The following is a 24,726-nucleotide window of genomic DNA, read 5'->3' as shown; positions in this document are numbered from 1 at the left end:
CTGAGTAGCTGTTTTAGCTTTGTCTCCTTTCTGCTTGCTTCGGGTCATGACCGTGGTAATCCTCGGTGTCTCCTTTGATGAGGTAGGAGAATAAATAAAGAGAACCAAAGGTATCCACGAGGATCGGGTTAGTGCCATTCATATCCGCAAGATTATTGGAATAGAAGGAAATGAGCTGCCTAAGGGCCTTAAATAAAGAGAAATGTAAAGACTTCATCGGTCTAATTTTTGCAATACAAATCCTCTAATAAACAATCATGGACCTTGTTTTCAGACTACTTTTGAAAAAGAAAACTCTAGAAAAGGAAGATCCGTCGCGAGAACTCATGAATCTGGATTATTAAGTCTTAGTTTTAAAAGGAAAACCCCTCACGTGCAAATCTGTGATAGATAGCCGTGGGTTTGTCTGCTTTGAAATGGTGTTTGTGAAAATGAAGACCATGAACCCAGAATAAAAAAGGTTTTGAAAGTACGTTGAACCCAGAATAAAAAAGGTTTTGAAAGAACGCTGAACCCAGAATATGGCACAACCATAATGCGCGTTTAAGGTGAAATCACAGGATAAGATAAATCTTTTACCGGGACAAAGTCCCTGTTTCTAGCGCCAGATTGTGAACACATAAATCACGAAGCCATCCACGTATACTCCACGTCATTCACGGTTTTGGGATGGTTATTTATGCGGTCAGTAGAGAATTATTGTAAATAGTATAACGCTTGGCCTTTTTTTTGAAGGATATTATTGGGGCGTCACATTCCATTAGAGAGGCGTCATCTAAAAAGACAAAAATGGGTCACCCACAAGTAATATCAAAAACTCCTTATCTCAAATAATTTTGTAATGACCAAAAAACTTGTGAACACATAAATCACGAAGCCATCCACGTGTTCAAAAACAATATTCGCATACATCCTAATTCTAGAATTGTACGTCGTATGCGTAACGGTGATGATTATATCGATTCATCGACTCGAAGCCTTCGGGCTTGTCATTGTCTAGTCGAATATTATCATAAATAATGTTCGTATAAAGGAATAAACCAAGAATCAAGTATAAATGTAAAGCATATGAAGTTTAACGCTGAATGTAAGATGCTGAAATGTAAATAAGACAGATTTACGTGGTTCGACACTAAGGCCTACATCCACGGGGTTGGTGTTTCACTATGTATTGAATGGTTACAAAGATAGTCGAATGACTTTAGAGTATACATAGGTCTGCGGAAGTAGGGGGATTACTTACTCTTCCTATTTCTCTCTCCTACATTCTCCTATAATTGCTCTCAATTGGTCGACCCCTCCTCTCTTAGTGGAGAGGGGTATTTATAGGGTTGGAACGTGGGTCCCATTTCTGAGGCGCCGTTGTAATCTTATCTTCTTATGCTTTGTGCCTATTACGCAGAGGTCTTCGGCATATGCCGCGGCCTGAGCTTGAATACGAAGGATTATCCTCGCCTCTTCCACGAGCTGATTGACACGTGTATATCTCTTTGGTATTTAATGCGGGTAGATGGATGTCTGCTCGTGTCAGACAAGTGTCTCTTTGTCTGGTCACATCTGTGTCAGCCAAACTTCCTCTCGGCCATTGATCTGGGATCTTCCTCGGGATTGGGTGTGATAACACCCAAGGGGTATTATCTGGTGCTCCTCTGAGCCATCATACCTCTGTGATCCTCTGTCCCTGACCGTCAGATCTGCTGACCGGTGGCATCTTCTGATGAGATGCTTGCTATCATGTTTTGATATCTTGTTTTGCATGCCTTCCACGTGTCTCTTTCTGTACACGTGGTGGATGATGAAAGGTGTACATACACAAGTCTTATGTGGTTAATTTTAATTTAATTAGATAATAGTTAAATTAAGAAGATGAATTTTGTTAGATGGTAGAGAGGGTTTAACACAAAGTGATGATGAATCTCAACCAATTGAAGAAATAAATCAACAAAGTGAAGAACCAATGGTTGAAAATCAACAGTTACACCTCTAAACTATCTCCCAGGGGTTCAATTTCACTCAAAACTAGCTTAAGTACGTAAAAAGTTTGAGATTTTTAGACTTTCATGGAAAATTACGGTTGGGTTGAGCTTCGTTGCTAACCGTAATTCAATTTTACGTTCTTCCAAACCGTAACTGGTTTCCGATAGGACAAAGCCTGAATTACGTTTAGGTTAGATTTGTCATCCAAACCCAGCCGTAAACAGTTTTTTGCATGGGTATTTATTACTTGTTTTACCTCTAGGTTAGGTTAGCGTATGGAAAAAACACTTCAAAAACCCAGACGTGGGAGAATACGTCTGAAAAAAATTCACGAACCTAGATGTAGTATATTACGTCTGGAAAATTTATTTTGCGAACCTGGACGTAGGAGGTTACGTCTGGAAAAGTTACTTAGCGAACCTAGACGTAGAAGATTACGTCTGGTAAAGTTGCACCACGAACCTAGACGTACTCCAATTTGAAACTTCTTCTATAAAACATACAGGAAGAATTAGTTGATCCTATAGAAATAAAAACCGTAAAATTGAAAATACGTCTAGCTTTACAAAAGGAAAATTTAGTAAACTAACCTAGACGTAATACAACATTGGACGGTTTGATTCAAACAAAACCTAGACGTAAGACTACATGTAAATTCTATTTTACGGTTGGATTGAATTCAACCTAGACGTAAGTTCTTCAATTTCAAATTTTACGTTTAAAAACCTAGACCCGAACCCAGACGTAACACGAGCAGATGAATAACTGAAACCTAATTTTACTCCGATTTCATTCAATCTAACCTATTTTAAGCACAAAAAAGAGTAAACAAAGATGAGTTTGAACGATTATTACCTAACATACACCATGGGTTGTTGTTGTGGAGTTCGAAATTGTTATTCTTGAGATGCTTGGAGCAGAGGAAGAGAAGAAAGATGAAGAGGAGCAGTTTTTTTGTTGAATTAAAATAGAAAAAATTAGATTTTTAAGTTTTTATTTTAGTTCAAGGGTAATCTAGACATTTTGTTTTGGTGTTAGGATAACTCATAACCACTTTTTTGGACACTAAGAATCCAAGTGAATCCCCTCTATTGGAGTGTGAAGCCCCTCTATTGGAGTGTGACGTCCCAGTAATAGTTTTTTTTTTTTTTTGGATTATTTGCGTAATGATTTCGGAGAAATTTTGGTGAAGTTCTAATAGTTTAGCAGAAAAATATCCGGCCAACATTTAGTAGGGAGAAAACTGACCTATAACGATGTATAGAACAGAGGCCCGACTAAACAATACATGGTGAATCACGTGATTGTTTCTATTTTTACCCAAAAGCAAAACAGAGCCATTGAATATACCAATGGGAGTTTAAGGAAAGAGCATTATTGAATGATGTTAGAGAAAAAATTTAATGCAGTTGGGTTGGTATGATCATAATTTTAACATTTTAAATGAACCCCTCAGTTCCGTACTTGTTCTAATCTACTTGTGATCTTGCAATTCGCTCAGAGCAAGATTATGGTCAGAGATACAGAAGAAAGAGACTTAAAGAACTTGAAACAAATTAACACTACTTTTCTCTTTTAAAAGAAAAGGGGTTGGAGATTTTTTCTTCTTATTGATTTTTTGTTCAACAGAAGAGTTGGAATCGGTAGGGAAAAGACTAATAATGTCTAACATGACTTCATCTTCAATCGTAACTGGGAACTATGAGTTCTTCAAGCTTGTTCTTAACCCTCACAGCTCTAATCGACTGGTACATAAGCATCATCTCTTTACCCTAGTACTTTTTTTCAGTTTGTATGTCAATATCAGTGTAATGTTCATAGTTTATGAACCCCAAATTGTTAATTTACCCTTATTGCTTGTTATCTTGTTGTATTGCGATTCTATCAACATTTCGTCTCTTAATAATGGTTTCAGTAGCTTTCTGTATGAGTTCCAACTTGATGGAGCTTGTATGGCACCACTAAATTTCTTAATCTTTTGTTGCAGAAACTTCCTGTGGATTTTGTGCGAAATGTAAAATGTCAAATCCCTACAGAAATTTCTTTAATCGGTCCAAGTCGGAATGTTTGGAAAGTGCAGTTAGTTCAGGTGGAGAATGACTATTTCTTTGAACAAGGATGGTCAGAATTTGTTGTTGATAACCACATGAAGAATAAGGATTTCTGCCTTTTTGAATATGTTGAGGAAAATAAGTGTCAAGTTATGATCTTTGATAGCTTCGATGGATGTGAAAGAGAAGCTGCATTTCATGCCGTTCCGAGTCAAGCATCTAGTAGTACTCCTGATGCAACAACAAGCAAGGGGAAGGGAAAGGCAGTGGAGGATGAAGGGAAGGAAAATGCAGCGGAGGATGAAGGTATAGCTGAACCATATCCAGGAACTTTTGCATCACAAAGGCGCGACATCACAGATGAAGACTCATTTGTTCCGAGTCGAGCATCTAGTAGTACTCCTTTTGAAGCAACAACAAGTAAGGGGAAGGAAAAGGCAGTGGAGGAGGATGAAGGGAAGGAAAATACAGTGGAGGATGAAGGCATAGCTGAACCACATACAGGACCTTTTGTATCACAAAGACGCGACATAACAGATGAAGACTCATTCATCGCGTTGGATGCAGCATTGGGGTTTGAATCCAAAAACCCGTCTACTCTAATGGTCATGCAAACGTCCCATGTTTACACTGATTTTTGTGTGGTCAGTTTCTCATTTTCAACATAATTTTGTCAATTCACAGTGTCTTTATCCTGTTTTCAGCCTCACATCCGTCTATTTGTCCAATGCAATTGCAGTCATTGCCCATCTCATTCTGCAAGGTGATTCTTCCTCCAAATGGTGAAGCTGTGACCGTGTTTGTGAGGGATCCTCATGGACGAGCATGGCATGTAGAGATGGCTGCAAGTGAAGATGGTTTATTTGCACAACTTAGTACTGGGTGGCGCGACCTTTCCTACACCAATAACATCGAAGCTAACGATGTTTGCATCTTTGAACTTGTTAAAGAAGACGAGCTGCAGTTACATATATTCCGGGTCGTAGAAGAAATCAAACCTCTGATTAGCTGCTTGGAGTAATCCAGAAAGCTGCACACTACTAGTAAGATGTGGATCACTGTATTAACTGTTGGTTTCTAACTTTCTTGTTCAAAATCTTCAAATTATGTTTGTGAAATCTCAATACTTAGATATAGGCTCTAGACTTCATATTGCAGAACTTGAGAATCTTCTTTTGCTACTGCAGCATTCTTGCTCTAAATTTTTATCCAGATGGAGAATAGAATGCAGTCATGCATGCACATAACTATAACTCATAAACCAAAGAAATAGTGACTGGCTCGGAATTGCATAAGAATTCTGAAAACCAAGAAGAGATAAAAAGGTACAAAAAAATGGTAATCTTAAACCACATTGAAGTATGAGTTGCAGTGATGTCAAAGTGTAGCACTCATCGAAACAAAAACTAGACTACACAATTGACAAACCAACCTAGTTACAAAGTACTATAGTTACTTCAGGAGGGTCTAGAGCCGGTGGCTCGACAACGTGGAGGTTATCATCACCGGTAAGATTTCTGGCAAGGTACTGGAAAGGTCTCTCAAAGTTGTAGTTTCTCTTTGTAGATATCTCGTAGAATTGAAGATTTTTCTTCCTGTGGAATGTAACATGTTTTGCTTTCACTTGTCTCTTCTTGACATCAACCTTGTTTCCACAAAGGACAATCGGGATATCCCACAGACCCTGCGGAGATCTCTATGTGCCTTGCTATAGGGGCGGCATGGTTTATTAAAGGGGCGGCATTTTAATAGGACAAAAAGGATCATTACATGATCATTCAAGGTGTCCCTTATCAAAAAAATTGGAAATGACAAATTAATCCTCATTATTAATAACCTAGTTTAGTGATGATAATCAAGTTTAGTGTTAATAATTAATTTCACTTATATTAACTCAAAATCAAAACAAAATCAGATTTTTAGAGTTAAAAAAAAAGTTCAGAGGAGAAGAAAAAGAAAAACTTTTGTCATATTTGTGAAACCCTAGATTTTGATTCACTCAACCAAAATGAGTGATTCCAGTGACCCGGTATACTTCTAAATTAGTGCCCATTAGCTTTTTCTCGCTCAAAATTATCTAAAGTACGTAACGAAATCAAAACTTTTAAATTTTTCAGAAGAACTTACGGTTGCAATTTTGCTCGTGACCAAGCGTAACTCTTAGTTACGGTTCATAAGTTATCGAATACCAACCATAACTGGTTAAATTTGGGGAAGATCCAATCGTAAAACCAGTTATGATTAGTAATTAAATTTGGACAACAACCGTAACTAAATTACGGTTGGTAACTAATGAATCGATACCAACCGTAACTACCCTACGGTTGGTGTGTCAACTTCACTTTTGAACCTTAAATCATTATTTGATAAATTCTTAAGACACGGGATTATTTACGGTTGGTATGGTTGTTTGAGTAACAAACCGTAACTCAATTACGGTTGATAAACATGATGCAAATACAAACCGTAACTGAATATATTTCTCAAAACTAAGAACTTACGGTTGGTATTTGAGTTAAACCAATTGTAACATCAACCCAATCTACAGTTACGGTTCGTATTTGAGTTATTACCAACCGTAACTCACATGCAACCAGAAATTTCAATTTCAATTTTCATACAAAACCCTAATTTTTGATACAAAATTAACTTAAATCCAACACGATAAACTAAACCCTAACTGGGTTTTTCCAAACATTTTTCAAATCATCGATTAATCGAAGACGATGGAATTTTCAGTTTTAATGGAGGTTACGGTTGATGGAGGAGAAGAGAAGATGAAGAAGAAGATGAAAAAAAACTGATTTGATTTTTTCTGATTCATTAGGTTTAAAAAAAAATTGATTTGATTTTGGTTGATTTAAGGTGAAAAGGGTAATCTAGTCAATTTACATCCCCTTTAGGATATCCCCTAACCAATTAAAAGGACATTGCTAATAAACCATGCCGCACCTCTAATAAACCATGTCGCCCATATAATAAGCTTGATCTCTATACCATGCTCGGACATTCTTGTATGTTGAAAGGGCAGCAACGTCGAACATGATTATTGCACAATTCGCATGGATACTGCATGAAACAAAGAGATTCAAGTTTAGTATGGAAACATACAAGAGAATAACACGAACAAATGACGCCAAAACATGTCAAGGGATCCTACTTCGTATATGACACTCCAAAGCATAGGAAGAGGAGAGAAAAAAATCTTACAAATATCCATCTCTAAGGCCACCAGACTTTTCTTGACCGGCAATATCCCAACAGTAGAACCTAATTACTCCATTTTTAGTAGTAAAATCTAATGGATGAACTTCAACACCAATTGTAGCTGCAAACGAATATCAAGAAAATCTCGTCAATAAAAAAATACAATCAACAAAAATCTTTTAAAAAAATTCGATTAGCATCAGATTAGACAAAGCTGGTCACCTACGTTCGTAATTCTTCTCGAATTCTCCAGTAAGATGTCTTTTGACAAAAGTAGTCTTTCCAGTTCCACCATCACCAGCAATCAAAAGCTTGAAACAAGGAGGTCCTTCTTTGGTCTGGAAGTGCCTAATCGCAAACAAAACACAAGAAATTAATAAGAGTTTAAGGGAAATGCAAAGGGAATTGATCTTAGACAAAAATGAAAAACGAAAATATACCATTAGTGTAGAGAATGATTACAAGAGATCAGACTTCTTAGTGTATGAGGAATTTGTAAGTGAGAAAGATTTACGGATTTATGGAGGAGTTTGGTATTTATAGAGCTGCTATGTTTTTAAAGTTGTTCTCTCAGAAATAGAAGGCTTTATTTTGATGCAAAACAAGATAAAGAAACAGACTACTGGCGGTTTCCTAAGTTGCATCTGATTCAAAATTCTTATTTGTTCCAAGTAATATGTGGAAAATTTGCCCATTCAATAGCTCTTAAGGTAGTAGGTAGCCAAAATCTCAGCAACAAAGTTGGTTGCAAACCCCAAACCACCAGACTCCGCATAAACAAAATTCCCCGTGAAATCCATGCACAAGAACCCATATCCTACCATTTCTGAATTGCCTTTTGAGGTGCCAGCACAAGCAAAGGAGATAGACAGGAAAAGCGTGCAACTTAAAGAAACATTTTCAGTTAGGGGTTAACAACATAGTGTTGATGGTGATTATTACAGAGAAGAGATCAATCAATTACAATGAGTTTCATTACAGAATACAATTGCAATAATGATTGTATTTAAAGAACTCTCTAACAACTAATGACCGGCATATACACGTAGAAACTAAGTGTGTGATATAACAGAAACAGAACAAACACGTGAGTGACGGCTTGTGCCAGCCTGTTAACCTACACCACTATCTTCCTTATCCTGCACTGCAGAACACTGACTTGATAACTCAGTCTGCTATTATCCCCCCTCAAGCTCATGGGCAATGAAATAATCTTGAGCTTGGATCTGAGTGCAAGAAATCGAGGATCATGTAATCCTTTTGTAAAGATATCAACTAGATGCTCTAGAGTATGCACATAGAAGACATCAAGAGATTTTGACTGAACAAGTTCTCGAATAAAATGACAGTCAAGATGGACATGCTTCATCTTGGAATGCATAACTGGATTTGAAGCTAAAGATATTGAGCTGATGTTGTCACATCCCAGTTTAGGAATCCCATATATAGAAAAGTGTAAATCATTTAAAATGTAACAAATTCATACCATTTCTGTTGCATTGTGTGCTAAGGTTCTGTATTCAGCTTCTGTACTAGATCTTGCCACTATTGTTTGCTTCTTAGAAGACCGGGAAACATGTTGGACCCCAAGAAACCACAATACCCTCCTCTGGATCTTCTATCCTCTATTTTACCAGCCCAGTCAGCATCAGAAAATCTAAGAAGAAAAGAGTCACCTTTAGTGAAATGAATACCATACTTCAATGTTCCCTTGAGATATCTCAAAATTCTTGTGGAAGCTAGTAGATGTTCAGTTCTAGGATGTTGCATGTACTGACAAACCTGATTCACTGCAAAGGAGATATCAGGTCTGGTCCAAGTGATGTATTGCAGTGCACCTACCAAATTCATGTACTCAGTAGGGTTATCAAGAAGTTTTCCAGAAGTAATACTAAGTTTGGTGGCAAGAGAAACAAGTGACATGGCTTAGCACCTTCCATGTGATGCTTGTGAAGAAGATCAACTGCATACTTGGTTTGAGTGAGATATTATGAATATGTAGACCTGTGAACCTCCAATCCAAGAAAATAATGCATATCTCCCAAGTCCTTTAAAGGAAATAATGCATGTAATTTTGAAATGACATGCTGAAAAAAACTAGAGTTGGAACCAGTGAGCAAAATATCATCAACATACACAAGAGCCACTGGCAATCGAGTCCCTTGTTTATGAACAAATAAAGAAGGGTCAGCTACATAATTCACAAAATACAGATCCTTAGTTGTACTTAGCTTGTCATACCAAACCCTTGGTGCCTGCTTCAGACCATAGATGGCTTTGTGAAGTAAACAAACATGGTCTGGTTTAGAAGGATGTACAAAGCCAGGAGGCTGAGTCATGTAGACTTCCTCCTGCAAATCACCATGCAGAAATGCATTACTTACATCGAGTTGGTGCATTTTCTAGTTATATTGAACAACCATAGAGAGAATAATTCTGATGGTAACTGGTTTTGCCACAGGACTAAAAGTCTCATCAAAATCCAAACCTTCTTCGAGGCAGTTAGATGGAGTAATGATTTAGGGAACACACATAATGTCTTTGAAAGTGATCTTAAAGGTATTGAAGGCATCAAAAAATATTTACCAGTTGTTGCTTGGGAGAAGGAAGACATTCTGCTTGATGCCATTAATAAGTCAAATAACATTCCACAATGGGAATGTAATTTTGTTTCTAAGGTATGCAATAAATCTGCAGATAAGCTAGCAAAATTCAGCAGAAAATTTGGTGTAACTAGAGTTTCGTTTAAACACCCCACCTAGTGTTGTTGAGAGTCAATTATTGTTGGATTGTGAAAGTATTCCAGATTAATAAAATTTCTTCTTTGGCATAAAAAAAAGAAAAAAAAATGAATCCAATTTCAAATTATGAGTTTCCTCTAGTCAAATTCATCATCATCATCAGGAAAAGCTGAATAACAACAATATTCTAGTTCACGTTCATGTTCCCGTTGTCGTTCCAAGTCAAGGGCAACTTCAGGAGGGGCAAGAGCTGGTGACTCGACAAAGCGGACGGTTTCACCACCGAAAGCTTTATGAGAAAGTATAAGAAAGGTTTCTCAAAGTTGTAGGTGCTCCTTGCATAAATCTCATAGTATGGCATATTCTTGTTCCTGTGGAATTTAACTTGCTTTGCTTTCACTTGTCTTTTCTTGATATCAATATCAACCTTGTTTCCACAAAGAACGATTGGGATATTCCCACAGACCCTGTAGAGATCTCTGTGCCATGTTGGGACATTCTTGTATGTGTGAAACGCGAAGTAACATCGAACATAATTATTGCACATTTCCCATTGATGCTGCATGAAACAAAGAAATTAGAGTGAAGTACATAAACATACCGGTGAACACCATGTTTGAATTGTAGCGCCAGCGCCAATTTGCAAGATAGTATCAATCTAAGCATGTCAAAGATGAAAGAAAAATCTTACTAGTATCCATGTCTAAGGCCACCAAGCTTCTCTTGACCAGCAATATCCCAACAGTAGAACCTAATCGGTCCAAAGTTAGTCTGGAAATCCAGTGGATGAACTTCAACACCAATTCTAGCTGCAAAAAATACCAACCAAAATCCTATGTTATATTAGGCGCTAGGCGAGGCGAGGCGTCCAAGGAAATTTGAAAAACCACAAAGTTGGCCACACTTTGCGCCTTGGGCGCCTCGCGGTCTAGAGTGCCTAGGCGAGCGCCCAGGGCGCCTTTTAAAACTATCCGCCAGAAAGAAAAAAAAAACTCAAACAGCTTAATTGCTCACTTACGTTCGTATTTCTTTTCAAATTCTCCAGTAAGATGTCTTTTCACAAAAGTTGTCTTTCCAGTTCCACCATCGCCAACAATTACAAGCTTGAAACTAGGGTAACCAAGATTTTTTTTGTTCGTAAACTGACTAAACCAAGAGAAAAAAACACAAGAAATAGATTGAGTTATAAGAAATACGAAGGGAATGAACCGAAATAGGATTCGATAACATACCATTAGTGTTCTTGTTCGTGTAACGAATGAAGGATTGAATTCGAAAACATACCATTAGTGTTCTTGTTCGTGTAACGAATGAAGGATTGAATTCGAAAACATACCATTAGTGTTCTTGTTCGTGTAACGAATGAAGGATTACGAGAAAGGATTGTTGGTATATGAAAGGGATTTGTATGTCAGAAAGATTTAATTTATGGAGAGGCATGCATGACTCTGCTTTGTTATTAAGCTGTCTGTGTTCTCAGAAAAACAAGGCTTCATTTTCACGCGAAACAAAATATGGAAACGAAACGGCTTGCGGTTTTTGTGGGGTGCTTCTGGGCCCTTTGGCCCGGTTAAAACACGGTACAAGGTGCGAAAAGATTTGTTTTGTTGGTCAGAAAAAGTGAAATAAAAGGGAATTCTCATTCAAGATAAGCTTTATAAGCATTCAAACTAAGCTTCATCTTGCTTTAAAATGCACAAAAATAAATAAATATCGAAGCTTTACTAAAATCAGATCCTGTGAAAGCACGCATTCACAAAATACTGAAAACCATACAAGAAATTTCTGGTTTCCTTGTAATGAACAAATTCCATTGTTACAATTTCGTAGTCTGCGAATATATGTTTAGGCACCTATCGAATGCTGATCAACTTTACGTCGTCAATAACTGGTCCACATAGCGTTGCGTCGCTTCTCATTGTATAGAACGAGCTATAAAACATGATTCGTGTACGAGTAGCAACTCCATCGAAACGTAGATGTGCACGTTTAAATCCTCCTTTACCTTTCGATTCGTACTCCACCTTGACAGAATCATCATCAGCAAAAGCTTCAACAACCATTGAACCTTCACAAGCATTCCTAGCATCTCCCACGGTGAACGAGAGCACGTACATCTTTCCTGGGATAGTTCGAACTATTTGAGTAATTGCGCTCTCTCTTCCAGCCAGAAGTTCGATCCCTCTTTTTCCTCGAGGCACAGCGAAATGCTTGGAGTCGATGTATCTTACAGCTTTTAGGGACTCAACCTTCCAACCAGGCAATGGAGTGTGGTCATCTTCAATAAATGGAGGGATCAGGACACCGTAAGATGTTTTCGGGAAGATGTATGGACCTTCCTCAAAATCTCCATTTTTCATCAAATTCTCTGCATGATTTTGAAAAGAAACATAGATTAATTTAGTGCTGCATAGCCGATGTCATTGTAATATTACAGTGGTAAGGTTACTGGGTGATGATACCAGTGGCCTGAGTCCCCAGCGCCAAATTCTTTACCGATCAAAAAACAAAAACAAAAAAAGATCATCCAAATGAAATGTAAGAAGAGCTTACTGTTTGTGGCCTTAGGAGGATACAAAGGCCTCATGGCGACGGAGTCGATAAGAGGTCCACAGGCAGCATCCTCTTGAACTCCAGGGTTATGGATTAAGATCTCAACCTCGGAGAATCTAGCTCGGAATGCCCAGGCATGTGAATCCCATCCATTACTGCTGTACACTGTCTGAATAGGAATTACACCGAAATCTGGAGCGACGGATATGTTAACCCGCTCTTCTTGTGCACAAGTTCGGACAGTGCTTAGTGTTATTGAGTAACGCATTCCCTTGGTCACCTTCACCTTCTGCCTTATCGATGCCTCATTTCCCAATCGGACAGCAAAATCTCCTTCTGGGACTACTAGCACCATGTCATCTTGTTTTTGTCCTGATTTTATGTATTCAACAAATCCAGATGTTTTCCATTCTGGAATGGCGTCGTGGCCAATGACCATCTTTCCCTTCATCTGCGACGCCTTCGGCCCATATTCAAAGTTTCCGTTGGGCAACAATCCTGTTGATCAAAATTCATGATTAGAGAAGTAAAAACAAAATGAACAAAAATGGTGCAAGAATAGAGTTTGCAAGAAGCTTTACTTACCATCAGTGAAGGCTAGAGCAATGGTGCAAGTGGCACACAATAGCAATGCAAGAATTTTAACATCCGACATTGCCATTGCTGGGTTCTGTAAAGAGCACTGGTAGAGTGAGAGAGCAGAGAGGAGGAGTGATGGATGATTGAAATCAGAAGGGGATGAGCAGGGTATAAATAATTGTTCACACTTTTCAAAAATCAAAAAAGATATAAATTAATAATAGCAATTATTCTCTGAATGAAAAACCATTCCATGTGCAAGTAATTAAATTATTGTCATAAAAAGTTAAGGAAAGCTGAGTTATCAATGCCCGAGTTAGTTCTAACCATATTGTGGACATTGTATCTGTATCCCTTCTATTTACTTATCAGTGCAGTGGCGGAGCTAAGAAAAACTGAAAATATCAGCCAGTCGACGGGTCCAGCGGGACAAACCGTATTGATGTGAAACGAAATTCACTATTTTGATCACCAGTTGAAAAATAAACGATTTTTGTTAGGGGAAGAGCAAAATGAAATTCAACTCAATTTGACCGATGAGAGCACCGGCGGATCTAACATGATAGCAACTAGTATTTGCAAAGCCAGATTCGGAAGGTGGAACCATCTGTTGGGATATGAGGATACATTATCAAGTGAAAAGCAAATAAGTACTTTAGATTTATGAAATTTCTTTATCTTTTTTTCAGTGTAGTACCTGGTTTATTTTGTTTTCGTTTAGGCTAAAGGTGGCATATGCATGTGAGATTAGAGAAAGAAAAGATAAGATTAGATGAATTATTATGAGTTAATACACAGAAAACCGTAATGGTGATGTCTGACAAACAAAGCTTTAAAGTATATGTATAACTTTGTAGTATTCCCCTTCATTATTTTGTTTGGTTTCCGCATGTTCATTCATAATACAGGCTTAATCAAATATATATAAACACCTCCTTTTGTCTTCTTTTTCTTTCTTCTTAATGTTGTGGGTGGAAGACTGGGAGAGACTACCTGTATTCCCAGAAAGATATACAAATTATTGCAGTTAATTGCAAGAAAACAAAATCAAACACATCTGAGTTCTAACTTCTAGACATTCTAACCATTTCCCGAATTAACTATTTTTCTTGGGAGCGGAATCCTGCTTACCAACTTGCTTCACAAGCCTATTTGAGTATAAATTTATGCACTAAACTAGCATTTTCAATGTAAGGTTTTAATTTTTATCTCAAGCAGATTTCTCATATCCTTTCTTCTTCCCATATCTAGAACAATTGTTTTCTTCATGTAAATTTGTTATCGATCTACCATGAGTGACTAAAGGGGACATACCATGAGATATTAGGTGGCTTATCAACAGAGGTGTTTCAAGGACCCGATCTACAAGTTGGGTCCCACAGGTGTTGAAGGAACATGCTTTGACTGTCACGTGTACTCTCTTGGTCTGTGATCTCCAGGAGTAAACTTTTCTGGTTTTAATTTGTGCATAAAAGAGTGATTTATGCCATGGGATGAGATTGAATGAACTATTTATTATACTGTTTTTGGTAGTATACCGACTCAAACGATACTAAGACTAAGTCTTATGTACTAGATTGGAGGTGTTAGATTAGCACTTAAGTGTTACAATTCAAAAAAAAAGTGTTGCAAAAAAATTAACACTAGTTCTCTCTCCTACAAGTTGCTAGATAGTTACGCTGAATGATTTAGCGCTTGAAAAATCACCTTTTCGCGGAATGGTTCAAAACTGAGAGATTTATTTTTGATCTGACGGCTGAGATTTAAAGCACTGAACCATTCAGCGCTGGGCTGACGTGGACTGCTAATCTAGCTGCTAGATTAGCACTCCCATAAGACTTAGGAGGTAGTCCTGACCGTTAATCTAGCTGCTATACTAGCACCCACAGGAACACGGTAGCACACATATAAGGGCAAGTCGGATCAATAGAACCACGCTAAAAGAAAATACCTCAACCAACCTTTGGAAGACCCCATATCATGTTTGTATCATCCAGTGCAAGATCAATTGGTAACAACTAGAATGGTTCGGAATCATTACATCATTAAACATCGCCTAACCTCTTGAAAGTCCATGTGAAATTTGAAAAGGAAATATGGTAGGCACACCAGCAGCATAACGGCTGAATTTGACTTGTACCCATGCTCATAAATATAATGTTGGAGCTGCTTGTTGCAAGTCTATTCGGATTGTCAAAACATCGCAAGTGATGTTCATTTTTGTTTTGCTTCTATTAATGAAGCTAGCATACCACTTGCCCACTGCTAATCAATGTGAGGTATGTATCCATTCCACAAGCTCCAGTAAGGCTGTTTCCGCGTCTACCCGACCCTCGACATTCCTAGTTGCTTAAAAAGACTTTACGGTCTATATCCACTTGGCCACTGCGAAAATTATCGGCCATCAAAACTAGCTGTTGTATGTGCTTACTGAACAAATCAACGGTAATTTCGCATAATTGATGGTCAATGGTCATTGCTCAACGATGGTTCAAAATATGATACCCAGGCAACATTCCGATCAAAAAAACAGATAGAAATACTGAAATACAGTGCACATTTGTGGCTTCTGCGTTTCTGGCGCATCCTTGTAAAACTACCCAGATTTGGTAAGAACATCCAACACAGAATTAATATCTATAAACTAATAACATTGTTATTCAGATAGTGCTTAGAACGATAAAACTCAACATAAGCCTTCTCTTGCTTTGGAATACAACAAAAATATATATATTTCAGAAAATCAAACTATACTAATACTGATTAAGATTCGATACACTCAAGCATACGCATATAATCCCATCATTTATCATCATATATAAACCATACTAATCAAGTGCGCGCGCTTTTTCACATATGTTTGCGGATGCTGACCAACCTAGCATCGTCGATAACTGGTCCACAGAGTGATGAAAAATCATCACTTCTCATGGTGTAGAATGTACTGTAGAACATGATTCTTGTACGTGTTTCAGTAGCAACGAATCGGAAAACTGCCCGTTTAAATCCTCCTTTTCCTGTAGATTGGTATGGTACTTTTAAGGTTTTGTTACCGGCAAAAGCCTCAACAACCATAGAACCTTCACAAGCATTTCTAGCATCTCCCACTGAGAATGTGAGAACATATTCCTTCCCTGGGATGGTTCGAACCACTTGGGCAATGGCACTTTCTTTTCCTGCAACAAGCTCAACTCCTCGTGTTCCTTGTGGAACGGAGAAATGGTCTGAATCAATGTACTTGACGGCCTTTAGGGATTCGATCATCCAACCGGGCAGTGGAGAGTGGTCATCTTCGATGTTTGGAGGGATTAGGACACCCCATGAGGTGTTAGGGAATACATATGGACCTTCCTCAAAATCTCCATTTTTCAACAAGTTCTCTGCATAAACACAACATGAATGAATGGAATTAGAGACCAATTGCAAACACTGCCAAAATCTGGTAATCTAACTGCGCAGCAGATTCACAAAATGCCCCTTGAAATTTTGCAAGCAAAGTATGTAAATTTAGCACCAAGACGTACTGTTTGTGGCCCTCGGAGGGTACAAAGTCTTCAAAGCGATGGAGTCGATAAGAGGTCCACAAGCAGGATCCTCCTCAACACCTGGGTTATGAATCAAAATCTCAACCTCCGGATATTCAGCCTGGAATGCCCATGCGTGCGAGTCCCAACCATTGCTGCTGTACAAAGTTTGCATTGGGAGAATGCCAAAGTCTGGTGCAACTGACACATTAAGCCTCTCTTCCTGTGCACAGGTTCTTGCAGCACTAAAAGTGATGGAATAGTACATTCCTTTAGTCACCTTCACCTTCTGCTTAATTGATGCTTCATTTCCTAGCCTGACTGCAAAGGCTCCTTCAGGGACTACTAGCAACATGTCCCCTTGCTTCTGTCCTGATCCAATGTACTCAACAAAGCCTGATATGTGCCAGTTTGGTATCGCATCATGGCCAATTACCCTTGTCCCTTTCATTTGCGATGCCTTTGGGCCATATTCAAAGTTCCCATTCGGCAATAACCCTATAAATAGCAAAACAAGCGAACTATTATGGCCAAAAGAGACATGGCATAACCAAATTACTAAAAACACCCTTCACTAAGACATATAAAGGACCCTTTCTACGCCACGTAAGTACTTCCACATGGGCATAAATGAAAATTTTGATCTGCTACGTGTCAAGGTCTAAAGCCAACTCATCGAACAACTAATTAGGCTGACAGAAAGATAAGATGAACCTAGACTACCCTAATGATAAAGATTACGGTTGCAGATGAGGGTCAGATCTTAATGATCCTCTAAATAGCAAACACGTACTTCATTTAGTGGGACCCACTAATACTGAGTTGTCTAACGTCGTGTGGTTATGATAAGCTGCTTCGTAGATTGAAAGTTGTGTAGGTGCGCCGATATTCTTCTCGATTTTTACAAAAATTCAAATATTTACCCAACTACCAAGCACATGATCATAAATGAATATATCAACAAGATTTATTATTTGAAATGTTAGGGAAAAAAAGATCATTAGTTATCCATAAATCATGTAAAATCTTGTCGCTCATCGATCAATGGCATTAGCATTCTAATTTCAGGACTTTCGGAAAAGAATTTTCACGAGAAAATTGTAGAGATTCCATGTAGATAAAGCAAAAGTCTTCAACCTTTACTAAAAATGCTGTATGTTCTTCAATCATTCGAGACAGTGTACAACATGTGAATTAATTCATACTATAATTTGCATTTTTCATGTGAGCTCAATAAAGAGTAAAAATGGTTCCTTTGAGGAACACACCTAAAAGACCATTTAGTCCTTCAAATTCAAACGAAAGACTAGTTCTGAAGTCTCGATTAATGGTAGACAGAACTCAAAAGCTGGTTAGTTCTGTAATTAGACAGTAAAACTATTCTTGAGTAGGAAAACTACTGTGAACACTTAAACAGAGCAAATGGTAAACAGAATCCTACTAACCAGACGCTAGGAAGGAAGGATGAAGCTTACCGTCGATGAACACTACGGCGACGGCCGAACTGGCGCATAGAAGCACCGAAAAGATGATTGCCAACATTTTCATTTTTCTTTTTTTAGAGAAGAGAAGAGAAAGATGAGTGAAGGATGATTGAAATCTGAAGGGCTGAGCGTTGGGTTTTATGCATGCCGATCAGGATAATCACCCTTAGATTTTGTTTAAATTACGAAATGCCATTATAATTTGTCTACATCAATCAAATTAATTGAAAACTATGTCACATAAATATTAAAAAATAATCTTTTTAATAATTTTTCCGAGATAAAACAATTCCAAATTTGTATTTTTTAGATTTGAAAAAGAAAGAAAATCTAATTTTTTGTTTTCTTGAATTTTTTTTTATTATAAAGTGCTTATTTATTATTGATTTATAAGCTCACATGGTTGGCAATTTACGTTTTTTATCCTCTATTTGTTTTTTGGCCCTTAAAAACATGACATGATAATCTTCCAGAGGGATGAAGACAAATAAGGCTGCCTCCAAATCACATGGTTTAGGACCAGGCTGTTTCAGTTTTTCATGAGAAAGGTAAATTGACACATCACTGTTCACTATGTACCAAGGGTATATCTGTCTGGTAGTTGGTTAGTTAACAACTTACTTATCACTTAATCTAAATCAGCCTTCTTGTAAGCCGATGTTGATAGTTAGATTACACGTACCAAGGAAGAACACTATATTTTTTCTTATATATCTGAAAAAGTGAAAATTTTAAATCTATCTGTGAATGTCATCGACCGATAAATTCTGGATATTCAAATCCAAACCCATCAATTATGGGCAAATGATGATTACCAGGGATAACGGAGAGCCTCCCTCAGGTTTGTAAACCCTAAATAGTATCTCTGTTTTGAAATTTTAATTAGGATATCAATTATTGGGAAACGATGATGAGCAGTGATAGCGGAGAGCCTTCCCCAGGTTTGGAAAGCCCTAAATATCTCTAATCTTGCTCAATGCAGCTTCATTTACCTAATTAGCAGCATTTGAACAGATAGTAAAGCACGTGAAATTGCATTACGTGTAAGATTCTTCATTAAAGCATTAGAACTGGGTTAACAGCCAAAGTTAGTTATGAAACCCTAAATTTTGTTTTCTTTTTAGACAAAACGTGCATAGGCATGTGGGTTTGAGATAGAAAGTTTAAAGAGACTATTCAGTATTTTAAGGTACTAAGTTAGATTTGGTCGAGGATGTTTTTTTGAATGGCATGTTGGCATGGTTCTTTTCTTTCTTTACGGTCAAACAAGATTCATGTTGGTTTGGGGAAACTCTTGCACATCTGTCAGGTTATAGGAACATGGCCATTTACTGATATCTTTGCTGCTGTATTTTTAGAAAGTTTGTTGAAATGGGCAGCAGAGTAGTAGCCTGTTTGGATATAGAAGCAGAAGCAAAAAATGCTTCTGGCAGAAGTTGCTTCAGAAGGATCACATTCAATAGAAGTTTGTTTGCCAAACTCATTACTTATAAGCCATTAAGTTAGTTTGGCTAGTTTTTAAACTTTTTAACGGATATGTTTTTTTTTTCACTGTATAACGGTTACTTTAGACTATCTATTTTTAACGGCGTATCTATTTTTCATTGCTATTTGTACTGTATAACGGTCTATTTTTTAAATTCTAAATCCTCCCATTGCCAAATCTTCAATTGAATCAAATGATCTCATTGTTCTGTTCGTGTAAAAAGTTATGAGAGGTAGTGAAAAATATGAGAAGTTTTGGAAAGTTTATAAACTAGCCGTTACAAGCTAGCCGTTCAAAACTAGCCGTCATAAACTAGTCGTTAATGTTTCCAAACGCTTGTACAAAGCCATCCAACACCAGCGTCCATTGTTCATAGGCGGAGAGGCATTGAGTATCTTCCCTTGGCAGATTACAAGCATTTACAAATGCTGTGGTGATTGCAATATCTTCAAAAACAAAGATAGAGACACTGAGGATACTAAGAAAATTATACCGGATTGTTATTTATTGTGGAAGATTATGACAATTTATAATAGGCATTCAAAGTAGTCGTTGGAATTTAGCCGTTACTAAACATCCGTTTACCCCAAAATATAATTCAAATTATCGAAAATAGAAGTACATAACTTTTACCGAAACTATAACACCGGAACTAAAATGCGTCCTTACTTAAAAACAAAAACAAGAATTAAACTAATCTATTATAAATTTAACGGATTACCAGAATTTAAATACGACCTTATTTAAAAGAAAAAACGATTAAGCTAAGCTATTAAAAATTGAACGGAATATCTTGTTCGTTCTGCATCTGCTTGGACAATATGACATTTTGTTGATATTCAAAGTACTTTTTTGCCTTTGGAGTCATCTTTTCGAGATCCAACTTCATTATTTCCCTTTCTTCTTTGATTTGAGCAGCCTGAATTTTGTTGTTGAGTTGTCTCTAACAACCTTTCCATAATTTGGTTTTGTTGGAGCTGATGAGCTGGGACAATCGTTCGGGATTCTTTTAGATAATCAACAAGTTTACTACCCACGTCACTCATCTGAGAGTCTTGTGAGGGTGGTGTGGCGGATTTACTTTTCCCAACCAAGTTTTTATTAATTTGGGCTTTTTTCCCTGCTTTTGAAATGCGTTTATCTCCGATAAATCCACCAGACGATGTTCCAGGTATGGTGATTGGGGTCGTACTAGGGGTATATCCTGATGAAAAAAGGATACTGATAGGGATATTATTTGTAAATTGATTCTCGACAAATTGGCTGAAGGTGGGTTTTGGGAATTTGAGGGTGGAGAACTAAACATATTAGAGCAATTTTCATGAATTTGAGATGACGGAAGATTACAATCTTCTTCCATATCTTCAGTTTCACCGGCAGACCCAATTGGAACATCTTTAAGCATGTTCCACTCAACATCTCGTTCAAAAGCTCCATTGTGTATGTCATAATATAAACTTTTCGCAATTAACATCTACATAATTGTAAACAAACTGTTAATAAGATATGCGTATATTAATCTATTTAATAAGCACTATATACGAAAACTATAATAAACATATATAAATAACATACCCGGTTAATAGGGTCAATGTCCGGATTAGCTATTACGGCTCTTGCAGCACAACGAGAGAAGTTATCCACTTCACCCTTGATTTTTCTAATCCGATTACGAATGCTTTTTAAAGTGCGGTCGTTCCGATTTCCGCCACAAACTTCCACAAATTTATTAAAAAGCACTTCCCAAAACACTTTCTTATCCGGATAATTGTGATAACCAATAGCAACATACTGAGTAATCATGTGATGATCTTCCAAAGTAGTAAATCTCGTAATGTGTTTATGTGTTTTCTTTTTGCCCTTTGAGTCTCCGACATTGCAAAACAAAAATTAAAACTCTTACTTAAACAAAAATTAAATTAGAAAGATTTAAGAGAAGAAATCAATTGATGTAGGAAGAAGAAGTTTATTTGGTGTGGTTTGAGTAGAGAATGAGAGTGGTATTTATTAGGGCTGTCAATGGGTACCCATTACCCGGATCCGGAACCGGACCCGGTATATTAGGGTCCGGTTCCGGGTCCTAAAGTTGGACCCATTAGCTACTTAGGACCCGGAGGGTAATTACCCGATTGGACCCAAATTTAAACGGGTCCAAACGGGTAATACCCATGGGGTACCCGCGGGTATCGGGTACCCGTTTATTCATTCTTTTATTCATGTTTTTAGCAAAATTATAAGTATTTTTTCTAGTTTTAGCTTTGATATTTTACTCATTTAAATTTTTTCTCTTACATTTAATCTTTATTTAGTACATTCATAAGAAATAATAATAATTTTTTATAAAAATTACTTAAATCCGAGCTAAAAAGAGAAATATATTAAGTTTTTGAGATTTTTTAAATAGTTTTCTTTAGACCCAATGGGTACCCGGAACCGACGGGTACCCGGGTATTTAAACGGGTTCGGTTCTGGGTCCACAAGTTTAGGAACCGAACCCGGAACCGTTAGGAACCGGACCCGACCTTTATAAGTAGGGTCTGGGTCCGGGTCTAGTGATACCCGGGAGGACCCGGACCCGTTGACACCCCTAGTATTTATAGAGGATTTTGAAAAAATGGTCGTTGGGATCCGACGGTGTAGAAAATAGAGTCGTTATTAATGATGGATGGTTAGGATCGAGTGTGAGAGAGGTGTGAACGAAAAAAAGTCAAACATATATAATTTCGGAAACGCGTACTCAGTAACCGTGTAAAAAGCTACGTGTACTGACTACTCGTATCAACGGCTTTACGGGTACTCAGTACGCGTAAAGCGTAAAATAATACGCGTACTGAATACCCATGCGATTTCTCTTCCCTACAAGGTTGATCAGATCTGATCAGCCTTGTTAGGGATACATCAACCATCCCTTCCCTATATTAAATTTGGGAAATCATAATAGATGGTTTTTTTGAACTTTGAGTGATGCAGAGGGATAGGGAAGGAATATCCCTCTCCATAGTGCTAGCTCTTAGGATGTAGAGATGGAAATGAAGTAGCATGACGTTGTATAATATGTATAATCTGACAGATTAGAAATACACTTGAATGCTTGTTGACGGGATTCAAATCTATACTTGCCAAGTGAAGTGCAAAATGAAATTTCTGCCTCAAAATATTAAGACAATGATGGGTTTTCTTGTAGGTGATAAATTTCGCTATTGTATGATAGGAATTTTGTCTCGAGCAGCAACATCAAGTGTTAACATCTGCTAATTCACATGCATAGGATCAAATGGCAAATTTGCCCTTAAAAATAGGTGGGAGTTGGGAAGATGATGGTGATGATCCCGACTTAGATTCGTGAAGAGGGGAACAGACCACGAGTGAGGTCGCAGAGAATGGACCCCGAGTCCACGAGCCTGGGACCCATATATGTTAGGGAGATGGATACTGAGAATCAATCAGATTAGCTGATTCTGTATGACTTTAGTCAGTTCCACGGTCTTGGCTCTTTCTTGGCTATACGTAGGACCTACCTAGTAGATGAAGGGTCCAAAAAGTAGGGCCACAACTTTCCAAATCTCATTAAACTTTCTTCTTCGTATTTGATGTCTCCATCTCCCGTACTACTGAGTCTGTTCTGTATCTCAATGTTTGTGCATGTGGACAACCGAAATCTTGCCGGAAATCAAGGGTTCTTAGCCTTGGAATTATCTCCCACCGGCCTCTAATATAGCCTAGTTCAATTAGTTTAGGGTTCTTAAGCTTGATTAAATATTTTGGTGTTAGGTTTGCTGCTGTCTTCATTGAATCGGTGATTATGAAAAATGTTATGGACCGCAGCAAAGTCCTGTTAACATCATACTAGTAATTAGATAGTGAGTGATCCTCCCAAGTACAAACAAATGAAAAGGTAAATTAAACAAACACATTTACGCTTCTGAAAATAGATAGGGACATCACAGTATGAAATCTCTCAATAGTCTTTACTATAACCTTTGCTTTAGGAAATGACCCAAACAGGGGTGACAACATGAAGTGTAACCTAATGTGAAAGCTTGAAGCTTCCCCTAGCATCAGGATGCTTGTAGCTCATTTAGAAAGTGCATCAGCATGTCTTTTTGGGAGCCAGACGATCATTTTACTTTTCTCATAGAAACTTGCACCTAGCTAAAAACATCCTAGTTGACGGTATGGCTCGCATCAAACTCAAGAGGGCATTATCCACGCTAAAAGTGCATTCCTGATCCGCACCGAGATATAAAACGTGACAACCTTTTGATCAAAACAAACAAATTGTGATGACCAGGCAAATATAAGTTCCAGATGTCACGCATTAATAATAGCTGTCATTAAACCTATCTACGTGGAATCTAAAATACGGCCGCCGACATTGGGTAGTAACTACCGGTGGCCCGGCGCCTTCAGCCTTTATCACACATACTCTGTATCTTGGCATTGCACTGGGAGGACTTCACGTCAGCTATCTCAATCTCGTCTCTTGATTTAATTTCGACGGGAATGTAGTCACCAGGACCGTTCTCGGGGTAAAAATTACTTTTACTTGGTTGACATATTGACACTTCTTTTTTAGAATTGCGCACAAAGTTAAATTATTTTCACATGTTCTCATCAGCTTCTCACCCTGTTCTCCTACCGACGGAAACTAGCAACCGACGCGTTAAGTGATGTACAAAGAGACAACGATTGGCCCTACATTTTCAGACAAGATGATACGGTTATTAATTGCATCATTCTTCTTATCGGCATTAGGCTCATTTGCAACATGTAATAATTTTCCACTTTTATGAAAAATAAATTCTATCAAATCAATGGCATTTTCACTATGCGACTGATCGTCTCCCCTCGTGGGAGATGTCGCTTGACTAGATATTTGACTGCCTCTTTGACCGAGTGATAAGTAAGCGGTACATCACTTGCCACGAATATCCTTGGACACAATGCATATGTGTCCTTTATCACTGTGACTCTATTTGATCGTTACAGGGACAAATAGAGCCAGTTATAAGCAATTGGAGACTAATCCTTGAAACTCATTTATGCATTTTTCCGTAGCCATTGATAACAGCTACTTAATGATGACAAGATCTTGGCCTAATCCATATTAATATACCTTTTTAA

The 24,726-nt window shown here is 37.7% G+C and overlaps 3 protein-coding genes and 2 pseudogenes across 3 annotated transcripts; 1 reads left to right on the top strand and 4 right to left on the bottom strand.

Moving 5' to 3' along the window:
- Positions 1–1,407: 1,407 nt before the first annotated feature.
- Positions 1,408–9,158, bottom strand: LOC113340841 (annotated as a pseudogene).
- LOC113341021 (B3 domain-containing protein Os11g0197600-like) lies at positions 3,370–5,265 on the top strand. The gene is made up of 3 exons (XM_026586063.1): positions 3,370–3,725; positions 3,965–4,672; positions 4,768–5,265. The coding sequence occupies exons 1-3, from the start codon at positions 3,639–3,641 to the stop codon at positions 5,047–5,049; spliced, it is 1,077 nt and encodes a 358-aa protein (XP_026441848.1). The 5' UTR covers positions 3,370–3,638; the 3' UTR covers positions 5,050–5,265.
- Positions 9,159–10,113: 955 nt separating the features above from the next.
- Positions 10,114–11,790, bottom strand: LOC113340840 (annotated as a pseudogene).
- On the bottom strand, positions 11,598–13,273 carry LOC113341020. The gene is made up of 3 exons (XM_026586062.1): positions 13,115–13,273; positions 12,530–13,027; positions 11,598–12,344 (listed from the first exon to the last, which is right to left on the bottom strand). Exons 1-3 carry the CDS (start codon positions 13,188–13,190, stop codon positions 11,830–11,832), a joined length of 1,089 nt encoding a protein of 362 aa, XP_026441847.1. The 5' UTR covers positions 13,191–13,273; the 3' UTR covers positions 11,598–11,829.
- Positions 13,274–15,738: 2,465 nt separating this feature from the next.
- On the bottom strand, positions 15,739–18,263 carry LOC113341019. Its single transcript, XM_026586061.1, has 3 exons — positions 18,108–18,263; positions 16,633–17,130; positions 15,739–16,488 (listed from the first exon to the last, which is right to left on the bottom strand). The coding sequence occupies exons 1-3, from the start codon at positions 18,178–18,180 to the stop codon at positions 15,959–15,961; spliced, it is 1,101 nt and encodes a 366-aa protein (XP_026441846.1). The 5' UTR covers positions 18,181–18,263; the 3' UTR covers positions 15,739–15,958.
- Between the last annotated feature and the right edge of the window lie 6,463 nt (positions 18,264–24,726).

The sequence above is a fragment of the Papaver somniferum genome, unplaced genomic scaffold, assembly GCF_003573695.1.
Source record: "Papaver somniferum cultivar HN1 unplaced genomic scaffold, ASM357369v1 unplaced-scaffold_24, whole genome shotgun sequence".
Taxonomy (NCBI): domain Eukaryota; kingdom Viridiplantae; phylum Streptophyta; class Magnoliopsida; order Ranunculales; family Papaveraceae; genus Papaver; species Papaver somniferum.
The sequence above is the reverse complement of the archived record's forward strand: the minus strand, read 5'-3'. Positions and strand labels throughout refer to the sequence as shown.